A 16,145-nucleotide genomic window follows, 5' to 3' on the forward strand; every position below is an offset into this window, starting at 1 on the left:
TTGAGAACACATTCTCCCAGGTGGGTGGTTATGGTGGTGGATGGGGACTGGTTGCATCTTTGTTCAAGAAATGACAGGGAGAGCCCTCAGGTTGTCCTGATGGTGAGTGGAGGGATAGAGAAATTGAGTATCCATGGTGGAAAGGAGAGGATTAGTGTCAAGACATTGGAACCTGTCAAAGTTGTGAAAGGCATCAGAAGAGTCACAGATGAAGGTGAGAAGAGAACAAATGAGATAAATTCACAATATGTGCCAACATGAAAAAGCGGGTGCTGAAAATTTGAAATGGCAACAGATGCTGCCAGACCTGCTGACTATTTTCCTCATTACATGTTTTCATTTCAGATGAAATATCATGTCTCGGACATGGTCCAGCCCACTTTTGCAGTAACGTGTTCAACTGCACCTGTGCACACTGAAAGTAACCTTGCTGAATGGGATCTTGTCAACTCAGATTGTAAGCTGTGCAGATTGAATGTAACCACTTTGAGCTAGACCTGTCAACACTCAATGTAACCATACTGAACTGAAACAGTGCATACTGAATGTTACTGCACTGAACTGAAGTGGACCTGGCAAACTGAATGTAAATGTACTGAACTGGTCCTATCCAGCAATGCTATAACTGTAATGGCCTGAAGATGCCCACACTGACTTTAATCTTGTTGAACCAGATCAGTTCCCACAGAAATTAACGGTGCTACACTGGACTTTCCCATGCTGAATATAACCTGACCAGGACATGGATCTGCCCATGCTGGTTATATCTGTAATGTATTGGGCCTGTCCACAATGAATTTAGCCATGCTGCATGGACCTGCCCTTTCCTGCATGCACCCTTTCGGGAACAGTGAATGTAACTGTGCTGATAGGAACCTGTACGCACAGAAATGTAATTATGTTCAACTGGACCAGTTTCCACTAAATTAAAAAATAAATCTGAACAGGATCTGCCTACACTGAATGCAACAGCGCTGAGCTGGACCTGTTCACACCGAATATAACTGTGCTGAACTGGACCTGCCAACATTGAATATAAAGGCCATGCCCTGGACAAGCCCACACTGAAGGCAATCGCAATGAACTGGACTTGTGAACACCGAATGTAACTGGACCTGTCCACACTGAATACACAGACAGTTGCATTAAAGTGAGTGCACACCCACAGTCTCAGGGAGATTTGGTACCACGTCGCATGTGACCTGTAATCACATGGACTGAATAATGATCAGGATGAGAACTTGACTGTCTTTATTTTTTGGACCAGAATATCTCAGTTACACCTTGCGATGGGACCACTTAACTCAGAATTGAGGGGCTTAAACCCAATAATTTCTCGAGTACAATGTTCATGTTCACTATTCCAACTGCTTATTTAGCATTTCATTATGTTTTATGAAGATATGTGACTAGGATCATACCGAGGTCTCTAGATGTTTCACATTAGAACCGTGTCAGTGCCCTTGAAAATCATTCCATTCCATCAAAACATAGAGATGGACATCAGTTTCACTAATGTGTTTGTTTCAATTAGTGCAATGCATGTAAAAGATCAAACCATTAAATTATCTCCCTGGAGCCTGACATCAAGTATAAATGTAACAATCTTTCAGTGTCGTGAAGAACACGCTCAGAGATTCTGATAGAAATGCATGGATCACCAAAAGGACTGGTGTTCGCCATTTACTATCCCATGCTTGCAGCAGTCGGGGTTCCAGGTAAAGTATTTCAGTTAGTTATTAATTACGTGAATGGTTGTTTACTGTGTCACCGCTTCCATTGACCATTATTGTCTCTTTATGTTACTGATGTCCTTTCTCTCTTAAACAGGACAATTTCTCCTTTTTAACTGGTATAAATTCTCCCTTTTTATGATATCATTCTTTTGCAATTTTATCCGTAATAATTCTCCATTTTAATGAAATAAATTCTTCCTTTTATTGACATAATTTATCATAATTTATGGTGCAATTTCTCTCCTTTAACAGTGTCATGTATCCCCTTTACTGGCATAGTTTCTTCACATTGCCAGTATAATTTCTCTCCATTAATGGAATACTACATTTCCTTGACAAGTACCATTTCATCCCTTTAAGTGTATAATTTCGCCCACTTAGTGCTGCAATCTCACAATGAAAATCTAGTTAAATTCTGTTATTGACACTGTTACTGTGGATGATGTTTTCCTTTACTTGGGAGGTGGGTGTCACTGGCTAGGCCAGCATTTTTTGTCCATCCCTAATTGCCCTTGAGCAGGTGGTGGCGAGCTGCCTTCTTGACCCGCTGCAGTCCATGGGGTGTAGGTACACCAAGAAGGCTATTAGGAAGGGAGTTGCAGGATTTTCACCCAGTGACAGTGAAGGAATGGCGACAAAGTTATAAGTCAGGATGGTGTGTGGCTTGGAGGGGAATTTGTAGGTGGTGGTGTTCCCATGCACCTTCCACACTTCTCGTTTTAGGTAGATGTTGTGAGTTTGGAAAGTGCTGTCGAAAGAGCCTCTGTATGTTCCTGCTGTGGATCTTGTAGATGGTACACACTGCTACCAATGTGCAATGGTTGTGTGGGGAGTGGATTTTGAAGATGGTGGATGGGGTGCCACTCAAGCCGGTAGCTTTGTCCTGGATGGTGTCGAGCTTCCTGAGTGTTGTTGGAGCTGCACACCAGCCAGGCAAATGGAGGGTATTCCATCATACTCATGACTTGTGTCATGTAGATGGCAGACAGGCTTTGGAAAGTCAGGAGATGAGTTACACATTGCAGGATACTAAGCCTGTGACCTGCTCTAGTTGCCACGGTATTTATATGGCTACTCCAGTTCAGTTTCTGGTCAATAGTCAACACCAGAATGTTGATAGTGGGGAATTAAGCTATGGTAATGTCATTAAATGTCAAGAGGAGATGGTTAGCTTCTCTCTTGTTTGAAATGGTCATTTTCTGGAATATGTGTGGCCTGAGTGTTACTTGCCACTTATCAACTAAAGCCTGGATGTTGTCCAGGTCTTGCTACATCTAGACACAGACTGCTCCAGTATCTGAGCCATCACGAATCGTGCTGAACATTATACAGTCATCACATAACATCCCGACTTCTGACCTTATGATAGAGGGAAGATCATATTATCACATAATTATCAATGTGTAAATGTAGTTCAATTGTATTATTGACACTGTTACTGTGGGTGAAGTAACATGCTGTTATCACAGAGTAAGTTCAGTTCTATTGTGTTATCGCCACTGCTAGTGTGGGTGAATTATCACGCTATTACCAGGGTGTAAATATGAGTTCCGAAGAAGGGTCACTGACCCGAAACGTTAACTCTGCTTCTCTTCCCACAGATGCTGCCAGACCTGCTGAGTGATTCCAGCATTTCTTGTTTTTGTTGTAAATATAGTTCTTTTGTACCATCGACATTCACAATGACAGAATAATTCCCACAAATAATTCATTGATTTAGAGCATTGAATCATTGAATAATTGATGACTGAATTTATGAATGAATTTATTCAAAGGATGTTATTTCCCATCGAGTTGTTGCCAGAAATGTGAGCAATGTAACAGTGGTCGTTTTATCAATGATCTGCATTGGCCCCAAAACGTCAGAGCACAGTGTCCCTGCTCTCAGTCTCTAGCTCTCACTGGTTCAGTCCAGCTTTCCTCTTCCACATTAGCTGCTGTTGACAGCTCACGATGACGGCAGCAGGGTCCGGGGTTTTCCTTCTGCTCCGGGAACCTGGCAATGTTTTGGACTGTTCCCATCTTAGCCATTTTCTCCACATTGAGTGAGGCTACATACCTTGTGGCATATCTCACATCTTAGCCACTAAGCTTTAATTTCAAAGTCCACTGTAGGACTAAGCTGACAATTTATCCCTACAGCTCAGCAAAATACTGTGGAAGTGCAGCATTATAGTGGGGAGGGTGGGGGGGGGGGAGGCGCTTTCCAAATGAGACCTCATTATCTGCTAGTTCCGGTGGTTCAGATGGATGCTGAAGATTCCACGTGACTATCCGGTGAAGACGCCGGAGTGTTCACTGCATTCTCAACAACATCCCCTCTGCAAAGTCAGAAAAAGTTGAGTGTCTGTTCACTGCTCCCTGTTTGAGGATCATTTTGAGTAAATTGTCTTCCGAATTTTCCAACAGTGAATCGTTTTCTAGTAATTAGTCAGATGAGGGCAGTTCAGGTCCTCAGCAGGCAAACATTTTTTTCTTGATATGTTAATGATGTTATTGTCTTCTCTATTTGATGTCCCTACATTGGTTTCAGTGGGCTTCCAGTCTTGCTCTCCATTGTGTTGCATTGCATTAGTTCACATCCAGATGTCATTTGACGGATTTCAATTTTAATACAGATAGTCATTTAAACACAGAAACAAGAGTCAGTGGGGTAAACGATAATTTTCAACCCAGGATCGCACGTCAAAGCAGTAAACTTCACAAATAATCCTGTAAAGCACATTTTGCTGGGATGTGGACCAATAACCTTTGGCTTCTCGCTCTCTTGAACATATACATTCTCCCTTTCTCTCATCAATCTCTGCCTCTATTACAGCTAACTTGGCAGTGATTATGATCCTGTCCCGAGGAAGATGCGGTCTCTCCAGATGCATCACTTATTACCTGGTGTCCATGGCAGTGACGGATCTCCTGCTGATTATCATCGCTGTGATATTAAACCGCATTGCTGGTATTTATTTTCCATTCAGTTTCCTGTCCATCACACCGGTATGCAGCCTCCGTAATGTCCTACTCTATGCATCCTTAGACAGTTCTGTCTGGTTTATGGTTGCTTTCACCTTTGATCGATTTATGGCCATTTGTTGCCAGAAGCTGAAACTAAAATATTGCACCAAGAAAACGGCAGTGCGGGTTATCGGAATAGTGTCTCTCATCAGCGGTGTAAAAAATACCTTCTGGTATTTTGCACTTGAACCTTTGAACATGATTGACAATATCCCTTGGTTCTGCAGCTTAAAATTAATATTTTATACGTCACCTGCATGGGCCGCATTTGACTGGATTCACTGCATTTTAACACCTTCTCTCCCATGCATTTTAATTTTACTGCTCAATGCTCTGACCATCAGTCACATTCTAGCGGCCAATAGAGGCCGCAGGAGACTCCGGTCCCACAGTAATGGAGAGGCTCAGAGTGACCCAGAGATGGAGAAAAGGAGGAAGTCCATCGTTTTACTTTTTGCCATCTCGGGCAGTTTCATCCTATTATATTTGTTATATTTCATAACGATCCTCTATGTCCGAATTTCGAATCTGACTTACTTTTCAGTTTCTGATGACAGTGAATCAACATTTATTTTGGAGGAAAACGGATATATGCTTCAGCTTTTGAGTTGCTGCATCAACCCATTTATTTACGCAGGGACCCAGAGCAAATTCCGAGAGGAATTAAAGAATGGGGTGAAATATCCATTGTGTCTATTTGTTAAATTAGTCAGAACATGAAGGCAGTAAAATCCACCATGAATTACACTCGATATTCCACACTTGCCTCTTCTTGTCCATGTTACACATGACCTGTCCTCCCAGATTCACAGTCAGTTGCTTCGCGATGCTTTCCCTGCATCTGAATTTATGAATATATATGGAACACTGCATCTGCGTACAGTTCCGTGTTGTAACCTGCTCTCAGTTAGTTTCCAGTTCTGTTGCTGTTGCCGACTCAGGCCTGCTACATTTCCACCAGCCCCAAGGCCCTCGATGTATCTCCTCATTCATATGGGTGACAGAGAGTCCGACCTCTGATCTGTTATTGGATACTAAATTTTAACTGTTTAGTGAAGGAATCGCAATATCGCTGCTGGGAATGATTTTGGATCTTAATGTCAGATAGGCTCTGAAATGCAAACACATACTATCCCCATGTATTGTTCTCCACTACCAAGCATTTCGTCACAGCCACAGTCCTGTGTCTGTAAATATAGCAACAAGAAGCAGCTGGAGAAAAAAGACAAAACACCATCGAGCTCACACTGCGCTCTTCCCATTGTCATCGAACAAAAGAAAATTAATTTAACAAAAACATCCCCTTTTTAAAGGGCACAACAATGAAGAAAATAAAAAAGAAACTTATAAAATTAAACGTGGATATTCTCTTTACTATCGAAAATGCACTCCAGTCAATTTGCCTTCCACAATCCTGCCAGTCCCATGGTTGTGAACTTGTTGACTAATCACAGCACTCGATCTCTATCAATTGGATACAATAGACCCAGAAATGAGGTGAGAAATACCCCACTGGTAGATAACTTTAGGATCCATGGGACCACTGTCACCTATTCCACCCAAGCAATGTTACACTTCGCACGTCATGTCTCAAATTACTAAGGTACAAGGAGGCGGTGGCTCACTGGTATTGTCACTGGACTAGTAATCCAGAGACCCAGGTATTGCTCTGGGGACATGGGTTCGAATCCCACCACAGCAGAAGGTGGAATTTGAATTGAATTAATAAATCTGGAATTTAAAGCTAGTCTAATGATGGCCATGAAACCATAGTCGATTGTTGTAAAAAGCCATCTCGTTCACTAATGTCCTTTAGGGAAGGAAATCTGCTGTCCTTACCTGGTCTGGCCGACATGGCCCAGATCCACAGCAAAGTGGTTGACTCTTACATGCCCTCGAAATTGCCTAGCAAGTCACTTGGTTCAAGGGCAATTAGGGATGGGCAATAAATGCTGGCCTGCGATGCCCATATCCCATGAATGAATAAAAAACAATTGGACATCTGTGAATGAAATCTAGTTAATTCGCATTGTAGAAATCAGTATTAACTGCTTTCACCATATAGCTCGGGAGACTTCTCCACAGATCGAGCAAAATATTGCTTTAGCAAATAGATTTTGAATTTACCGCCTTCAAGTGCAGCCTTGTGATCTCTGATTTTACTGTTCAGTACAAGGTGAGTTAACTTGCCAAGTTCAACATTATCCAGTCTCTTTAGAATCGAAAAAATAAAACAGCAAGTTTACCACTTCTCCACTTTTCCAGTAAGAACATGCTAATTTAGATAACAGTTCCTCAGATTCCAATTCTTTTTTCCCAAGAAGATATTTTATTCGTAAAATTTGTAAGCAATTACAACATTACACAACGTTACAAAACAATTAAAATTGGACATTTAAGAAAGAGCACATAGTCCTGAGTTACAGAGATGCTCAGGATGATCCTCAACAAAGAGCACTCCATCTCTTTCCAGGCCTGCTTTGCACATTCCAGAAGCAGGTGGATGACAGTCTCTTCCCCAACGCAGTCACCTCGAGGACAGCATGTGGAGACAGTGAGACGTGGGCGTGGAGGAGGATCTAACCGGGGACCCTTCTTACTGCCAGCCAAGCTACGTCTTGGTGTTGGTTTGAAAGTTCACAATACAATCTAATCCATCTCATTAATCATTCTGGTTACTCTCTTTTGTGTTGGTTCAATAGCTGCAATCACCTCTATCATCCAGAACCGTGCAACAATGGTTTAATTAGTGGCAGGATTACCTCAATATCTCTGATCTCTATTGACCTATTAATATAATACAGTCTTATCTGCTGTACTCTTTCTTGCAATTGCTTCAATTTATCGTAAATAAGAAACTACAGATCTCTTTTATTTTCAATATTTTTTTTTACATTCAAGTCCTACTCCCTATTGAATTTTTATCACCATGTGCTGAACTTTTCCTTTCTCTACATTGAATGACATCTGAAATAAAAACAAGAAATGCTGGAAATACTCAGCAGGTCTGGCAGCATCTGTGGAAAAAGAAGCAGAGTTAACGTTTCGGGTCAGTGACCCTTCTTCGGAATGACATCTGTCGCCTGTCTGCCCAATTTCCAAGTAGTTTAATCCTCCCGTAGCTTATCCTCTTCAGCTTTGCATCAGCTTTGGTTCACATACAAATGTAGTCAGTGTTCTTGTGAATCATAGTTCCGGATCATTTATAAAGATATGAATCAAAAGCAGTCCAAAATAGATCTCCCTGGAAGCCATTGGCAACATTTTCCTAGGACGATGAGAATCCCTATATTACCATCCTTTGTGTTCTATCGATCAAACAATTACAAATCCCTTTCAAAATATTTTCATCGATTCCCATTATATTTCTTTTCAATCCCATCCTTTCCAGCGGAAGTGGGTAAAAGGCCGACAGAAATCCAAGCACTCTACGTCCACCGTCTTACCCCGATAAAGCTCCTCTGTAACATGCTCAAAGAAAACTTGAGAACTAAGTTGACAGAGGCTTCCCTTTCATGGCAACATATTGATAATATTTTAAGATTATATTTCTATCCAGATGCTCCATGATGTAACCTTTAATAAGGCTTTTCCCAAAATTTTCCACCATAAATGTCTAATCTGCAATTTTCTGGGTCACTTTTCCAAACTTTAAAAAGTAATTAGAGGTGGAGCAATTGCTTTTCTCTAATCCACAGACACCTCTCCCGTATTCAAAATTTTTTTCTAGAGTTATGCCTAATGTCCTTCTATTTTCCCCTTACTTCCATATGGATCCTCAGACGAATTTCATCGGGATCTGCGATTGATTCATCTTCAGTTTTCACAGCTCTTAGTCAACCATGCTTGTGGTGATGTGAATACTGTCACAACGTCGTTCTGAAACACATTCCAATCACATCTATTACCCTTTTCCCTCCTTGATAAAAGTGGAGACGAAAAATAAGTGTTTATTTATTTATTTATTCTTGCAGCCTGTGTAATTGCAGTTGTCACATTGCATCCTTCTTTTAAATTTTTCTCTTAACGTAACTAAAAATAAAATTGGCCTTCTATCCGCTTGTCATATTCAAATCCAAACTTTGCATTGCCATCTTTGTGCACTTTGTACACTCTATGCATGCCTTTTGGCATTGAATCCATATACATTGCTAACTGTGCCAAAGAAGGGTGTCGTCATACCTGGATATGTGGCTCTCTGTTCCCTCATCTCCAGGCATACCTTTAGATATTGAATCCACCTTAATTCTGTGCTATTTTACTTCATGAACTTATTATTTTTCAGTATACTCATGGCAGCGCAGCTTTCAGGGCCATGGTAGCAAACAAACCTTCCCAGCACATCAAGGCACAGACATTCTGGGGTGGTATATTTGTTGGTGGAAAACAAATCCATTAATAACACCAGATCATTATATAATTGACAGTAAATCGTTGTCAACTACACATTGACTTATAATCTAAAGTCATTAAATACTTAAATTAAATTCAGATAATATGTGATGTGTTTGAATTTGTCTTCACAAACGAGGAAAAACCTTCCAATGGCATGGTGGGAAAAAAAGATGGGCGGAGCAATTGGATATTATAAAAATAGTTAAATGGCTTGGCTCTGATCAACATGGAAACGTCACCGAGTCTTGATGAAATGAATCCTTTACCATTGAGGGGAGCAAGGGTGGAAATAACGGATACTCTAATCACAATATTTCAACCTGCCATGGATATATCAGTAGTGCCAGAGCACTGGAGGCCTGAAAATGTTAGTCTGATAGGCAAAAAGCTGGAGAGGGATAAGCCCGGCAATACTAGATCACCAAACTTACATCAGTGGAAAGAAATGTTCCAGTGAGCAACATCTTAGACAAAGTTAATTCCCACTGGGAAGATCATGGGTTCACAAATGACAGCCAACGCAGATTTGTAAAAGGCAAATTGTGTCAGGGAAACTTGATTGAGTACTTAGAGAGAAATAATGGAAAGTGTTGCTGAAGATTGATATCAGTATGGACTTCCAAAGGGTGTTTGATAAAGTGTCTTCAAATAGACTTGTTGGAAAAGTTGAAACCAATGGGCTTAAAGAGGCAGTGGCTGCGTGGATACAAAATTGACTAAAGAGGAACAGCAGAGAATAGTGCTGAATGATTATTTTCAGACTCGGATGAAGTATACGGTGCTGTCACCAAGGGGCTGGTATTAGGACCACTAGCCTTTTTGATGTATATTTATAATTTTGGCACTTGGATGAAGGGTGTGCAATTTTGCAGATGCACAAAACTTGGAAATGTAGTAAACTGTGAGGAGGATAGTAGCAGACTCCAGGAAAATTTAGATGGACAGGCGAAAAGAGAAAACGCATGGCAGGTAGAATTTAATGCAGAGAAGCGTGAAGTGAGGAATTTTGCTAAGAATTAGCAGAGACAATATTACCTAAATAATACAATTTTAAAGTGGATTTTGGAACGGAGAGATCTGAGGCTGCATGCACACAAATCTTTGACGGAGATAGAACAGGATAATAAGGTTGTTAAAAAAATACCAGGAGCTGGGCTTTATAAATAGAGGTATAAATCGCAAAAGCAAGGAAGTTATGCTAAACCTGCATCTCTCAAGGGTTCAGCCTTTCAACTTTGAAACTTACCCATTACCATTTACTTTATTTGACAATTACCCAGAATATTAAAGAGTCCTGGATAAAATTAACATCATTAATAATAGCAAAATCCAACCTATGCAGTCACAGGTAAATTCTGCAATTGGTATAAAGGACTGAATCCCTCCCCACCCAGGAAACATTTAAATGCCTTCACTTCCTTGTGAATAGGCTGAGGTGTGAGCAGATGGGAGGACTGTTTGAATCTTTCCCCACACACGGAGCAGCTTAATGGCCTCTCTCCACTGTAACTGCGCCGATGAGAGTACAGCTCAGGTGAGCAATTGAATCCCTTTCCACATTCCCTACAATTCCCCGATTTCTCCGTGGTGTGGGTGGCCTTGTATCTTTCCAGTTGGATGGCCAGTTGAATCCTCGTCCACACACAGAAGACATGTATGGTTTCTCCCCACTATGAATAGTGCGGTGCTTATTCAGCCTGTGCAACTGGTTAAAACTCTTTCCACGGTCACTGCACTGGAACACTCCCAGTATGGTGTATATCTGTCGTGGTGCTTTTCCAGTCACACTGATGTTTGAAAGTTTTTCCAAAGACAGAACAGATAAAGCGTTTTCCTCTATGCTCTGTTCTGTAGTACACTCAAGAACCCTTGCCTCACCTTCCCCTGATGTTATTCTAATGAAGGAACATAGGAATGGAAGGAGACCATTTAGCACATTGAGAGTGTTCTACAATCAATTAGATCATGGATGATCTGTATATTAATTCCATTTGTACACCTTTCTTTCATAATACTTCATATCCTTGACTAACCAAAGGTTTATCAATTTCATTGTTCAAATTTTCAGACTCAACAGATATGTGGGGAGAAAGTCCAGATTTCCACTGACTTTTGTGTGAAGGAATACTTTCTGGAATCATTCCTGAATGGCTTAATTTTAATTGTATATTAAGCCCCCTTGTCCTGTACTCCACAATCAGAAGCAAGCATCTCTCTCTCTATCTCATAGTCATCGAATCATGGAGTCAAAGAGTTATTACAGAACAGAAGAAGGCCATTTGGTCAGTCGTGGCCATGCTAGCCCTCAGTAGAGCAATCCAGTCAGTCCAATTCCCCACGCCATCCCCATAACTGTGCGGGTTTATTTCCATCAAGTGCCCATCCAATTTCCTGTTGAAATCATTGATTGTCTCTGCTTCCACAACCCTCAGCAGCGAGTTCAACGTCGTTAACATGCACTGTGTAAAACGAAGTTCTCCTTCAAATCCCTCTTGATCTCTTGATAGAAAATAGTTTTATGGGGTCATTTGTGTCCATCTGAGAGTACAAATGAGGTCTTGGTTGAAGGTGTCATCTGAAAGACGGAACTTCTGACAGATCAGCCTACCTTTGAACCAACCTGCACAGGCCTGATCCAAATCAGCTCAGTGCACCCCTTTGTTACGAAACCAGTGGCCCCTTAGTACAATTACTCTGCCTTCCCAACGGGCAGTATTGTCTGCTGATAGTGCTTCACCTCTCGGAGCGCTGTTGGGAATGTCTGCTACCCTCGCAGAATGCTGTTGTAGTACCAAGCTGAATCTGATGCACTCCCAATGTACTGTAAAAGCTCAAAATCTTCAAAACATATTCACTGCCACCACATTGATTTTACTTCTATTCTTGAAACACAAACTTATGAATCACTCAGCTAGGACTGGTAACCTATATTGAGATTTCTTTAATCGAAGATGATAGTAGTGTATAAATATTGCTTGAGAGTTCTTACTAGTGCGTCTTGTTTGGTCAACTAACATATTCCAACTGCTGTATCATGCGATGGACAACATCATTTCTGTCTAATAATGTAGACAAGTTATGGACATACCCATTGAAAGACAACGTCCACCTTCAGGGATCTGTGGACATGCACACCAAGGTCGCTCTATTTCTCTCTACTTCTACTATTTTTTGCATATTCCTTGCCGTGTCACTCTTTTCTAAATGCGTTTCCTCACAACTCTCCGGATTGAATTCCATTTGCCAATGTTCTACCCGTCTGTTCATTGATATCTTCCTGCAGTCTATAGCTTTCTCCTTCATTATCAACCACAAGGCTAAGCCTCCTTCAGCAGCACCTTTCAAATCCATGACCTCTACCACCTTGAAGGACAAGGGCAATCGACGCATGGGAACACCACCACCTCCAGGTTCCCCTCCACACAATGCATTAACCTGACTTGGAACAGTTCTTTCACTGTCACTAGATGAAAATCCCACCCCCCCCCCTCCCCCCGTCCCGCCCAACCCTTACAAAACTGTGGGTGTACCTACACCACATGGACTGCAGCGGTTCAAGATAGTGACTCATCACCACCTTCTCAAGCGCAATTATTGATGGACCAGCGAAGATAATATCCCATGAACGAACACATTAGGGAAAGTCTTAGAACCTCAATTCTCCTGGGTGCCAATCAGTTATTTGCTAATTTGAGCAAAAAGTGGTAAGCCAGCAAAAACATGCAATGCAGTTTCTGAATGGATTCCAGCTTTTTGTATTCTTTCATGGGATGTGGGCATCACTGACAAGGCCAGTAGTTGTTGTCGATGCCTAATTGTTCTTGGCAAGTGAGAGGTTTGCTTGGCCATTTCAGAGGGCAGTTAAACGTTAACCACTTCGTTGTGGGTCTGGCTTCAACAACAGCTAAGGATCCCTGCTCCCGAATCCAGCCACTGTTGGTCCCGGCCTGAGCTGCTCTGGGAGCTGCTTTGCAGAAAGTGTGGCAGAACTGTATTTATTTTCTCCTCGGATTAAAACAGTGAAACCTTTAAAACAGAGAGAGAAGTTTTTGGATTTCTGAGGCATAGTGTGCCATATCCACTTGTTACCTAGGCCGCAGCAGGAGAGGGAGAGAGAGAGGACACATGGTATAATGTTTCCACTTAACTGTGTAAAAGAAACAGTCTGAAAAAAGATTTGAGAGACTCACCAGTGAAGCATGCGATGAAAGAGAAGGGCAGTCTATTTTTCTGAGCAAAAATTCTACAAGAGGCGACAGGCCGAGTTAATTACCTAAGGGCGATATAGCCCTTTGAAGAGACCATCTGTATTGCAGAAGCAACGTTTCGACTGAGAAGCTGTCGGTTTTAAAATTCAAGTTGACCTATTGCTGTGCTCCTCGTTGAAAGAACTGTTTGATGCCTGCTGCAGCCGAAGTGTTTTGAATGCCAGAGTACTGAAGGACTGCTTGATCAAATCCACGTGGAGACTTTGAAGGTATTTGATTATTTTCGCATTATTATACTTCACCCATCAGGAACGTAACCCACAATGACGTACTTATTTATTCTTAAGAAACAGCTTTCTTCTTTAAAACACCACTTTTTAAAACTGCTTAGCAGTTAAATTTGAATGCATGTGTGTGAATGGGGGAGTTCCGTTAAAGTAAGAAGTTTAGACATAGGTTTATCTTAATAGTGCTGAGAGTTTGTTTTAATAAATAATTAATTTGTTGTTGTATAACAATGGTTTGGTTTGTTTTATTCCAGAGATTACTAGAGTGTTTAATTTGGCTGTTTTCCAGTTTGCTGGGAAAACTGTATTAATATACTGCGACCTGTGGAGTGATAGGACTGAAGGGATGGTGCCTTGCTCCCGCCTCGATCGTAACATATTTAATTGGATGTCTCATCTGGGTTCAGATTAATTGGGGAGCTCGCGTTTGGAATCATTTAATTGCTCCTCTCTTGGATAACACCTAAATTGGGATCTTGCATCTGTCATCATATTAATTGCTCTAGCGTCTGGGATCATATTAATTGGAGTGCTCGATTGCTAGGCTCCAAATCTAATGCCAATTACTAAAAAAAAAGAATTAGATTTCTTGTGTGAAGGTACAGTCTATACCATCAGAATGACATTAGCAGTTTCAGCTGAATTTCTGGGAAAGGAAAATGTTTCTCTCAGTGACTTGATAACTTTAACTAAGAAAAGACTAAAAGAAATGGCAGCACAATTGGGGTTAGAATTGAAATCAGGTGCTAAAAAGCAGAGCTAACTGATGAAGTAGCCGAACATTCAAAATAAGAAGAAGAAGAAAAGAAGAGGAAAAGAAGAAGAAGGTAGTAAGTCAAAGAGTAATGCAATGATATTGGGTAGGATTCAGTTCGAAAGCAAAACACTTGGGGCTGAAAAGGAATTTAAAAAACTTGAACTTGAATTAGCAAAAGAGGAAAGGGAGAAAGAGAGAGCACATCAGAGAGAAAGAGAAGAGGTGGAATTTAGGTTAAGAGAGATGGAACTAAGATAAAGAGGCAACATTGATTGCAGGAAATATTCTGGTCAGGAAGAACCTGAACTCAGCTCAGGACCCAGTGAAAAGCTCTTTAAATTTATACAAGCCCTTCTTAAGTTTGAGGAAAGGGATGCAAAGGCATTATTCACATCTTTTGAAAAAATAGCCAAACAGATGAAATGGGCCAAAGGAAAGCTGGACACTGCTTATGCAAAGCAGGTTGAGAGGCAGAGCTCATGAACTTTATGCCATGCTTCCTGAAGAGGCTTCTGAAGATTATGAGATGGTAAAAAAAATGCTGTGCTCACTGCGTATTAGTTAGTTCCTGAAGTTTACCGTCAGAAATTTCAGAACTTACAGAGCTTGGCTGGGCAGACGTATGTAGAATTTGAAAGGGTGAAGCAAGTTACTTTTGACCTTTGGATACGGGCATTAAAGTTGGAAACCACATATGAGAACATTCGAGAGCTGATTCTCTTGGAAGTGTTTAAAAATTCCATTCCTTCAGAGAAACTCATGTAGATAACCTGAAAGCTTTGAAAGCCAGGCAAGCGGTGGAAATTGCTGATGTGATGATTTTGAATTTTTGAATAAGCCAAAACCTTTTGTCCGTCACCCTCATAAACCCAAGAAGGATAGAAAGTGGGAGAGTGAAAGGAAGGCAAGTAGCCAGGGACAGGAAAGAACAGCTGGGAATGCCCCAGGATCATCTCCTCAGGCCAGAAAGGAAGGTGCTGAGGGTTGAAGTGAGATTCGCAAGCTGAAGTGTTATCATTGTCACAAAACAGGTCATCTTCGTTCAGAGTGCTGGAAATTGCGAGGTAAACCCATATGACTTTTTGGGGTACGCAAAGCTAACGCAGAGAAAAGGACTCTGACTGAGAGTATAACAGACCAGGCTATAACGTTAACGGCAGCTATAAAACCAGATACAAAACTGAAGTGAGTGCAGATGTTAAGAATAATGTATCCGAAAGTTATAACGATCTTTTGTCAAAGGTGAAAGTAACTCCATATCCTTTAAGTGAGGCAGGAATACCTATCGTTATACAGAGGTCTTTTGCGAGGAGCAGCCTTGATAGAACGGGGTGCGGAGCGGACTTTCAGCTGAGCGGTCAATTTCAGTAAGTTACAAGTTAATCCCTTTTTTGTTTCAGAGGACCGGGGACTGCTGGGTAGGGGAAAACTATTTATTTGGGCAGAGGCAGTATCCGAGACACTACACGTGTAGTGTCTCCCACCCACCCTCCTCCTCTAACCAAAAAAAAAGGACTCTAGGGTGTTGATAAGGTAAGCTTTTTATTTAAAACTTCAGTCCGTCGGATTGCTAAGCGAACAAGTTTTGACTTTTTTTTTCGTTTGGTTTTTCAGTAGATTTATTAGGAATCTAGAATAGTGGGAATGGAGGTAAAGGCAGTTGTATGTTCCTCCTGCAGAATGTGGGAGGTAGGGGTCGCCAAGAGTGTCCCTGCTGACTGCATCTGCGGGAAGTGCACCCAACTCCAGCTCC

General features: G+C 41.4%; 1 protein-coding gene across 1 annotated transcript; it reads left to right on the forward strand.

Annotated features, from left to right (window-relative positions):
• The first annotated feature begins 1,648 nt into the window (after nucleotides 1–1,648).
• On the forward strand, nucleotides 1,649–5,465 carry LOC137348874 (probable G-protein coupled receptor 139). Its single transcript, XM_068014107.1, has 2 exons — nucleotides 1,649–1,718; nucleotides 4,555–5,465. Exons 1-2 carry the CDS (start codon nucleotides 1,649–1,651, stop codon nucleotides 5,463–5,465), a joined length of 981 nt encoding a protein of 326 aa, XP_067870208.1.
• Nucleotides 5,466–16,145: the final 10,680 nt, after the last annotated feature.

Source organism: Heterodontus francisci, chromosome 34, assembly GCF_036365525.1.
Source record: "Heterodontus francisci isolate sHetFra1 chromosome 34, sHetFra1.hap1, whole genome shotgun sequence".
Classification (NCBI taxonomy): domain Eukaryota; kingdom Metazoa; phylum Chordata; class Chondrichthyes; order Heterodontiformes; family Heterodontidae; genus Heterodontus; species Heterodontus francisci.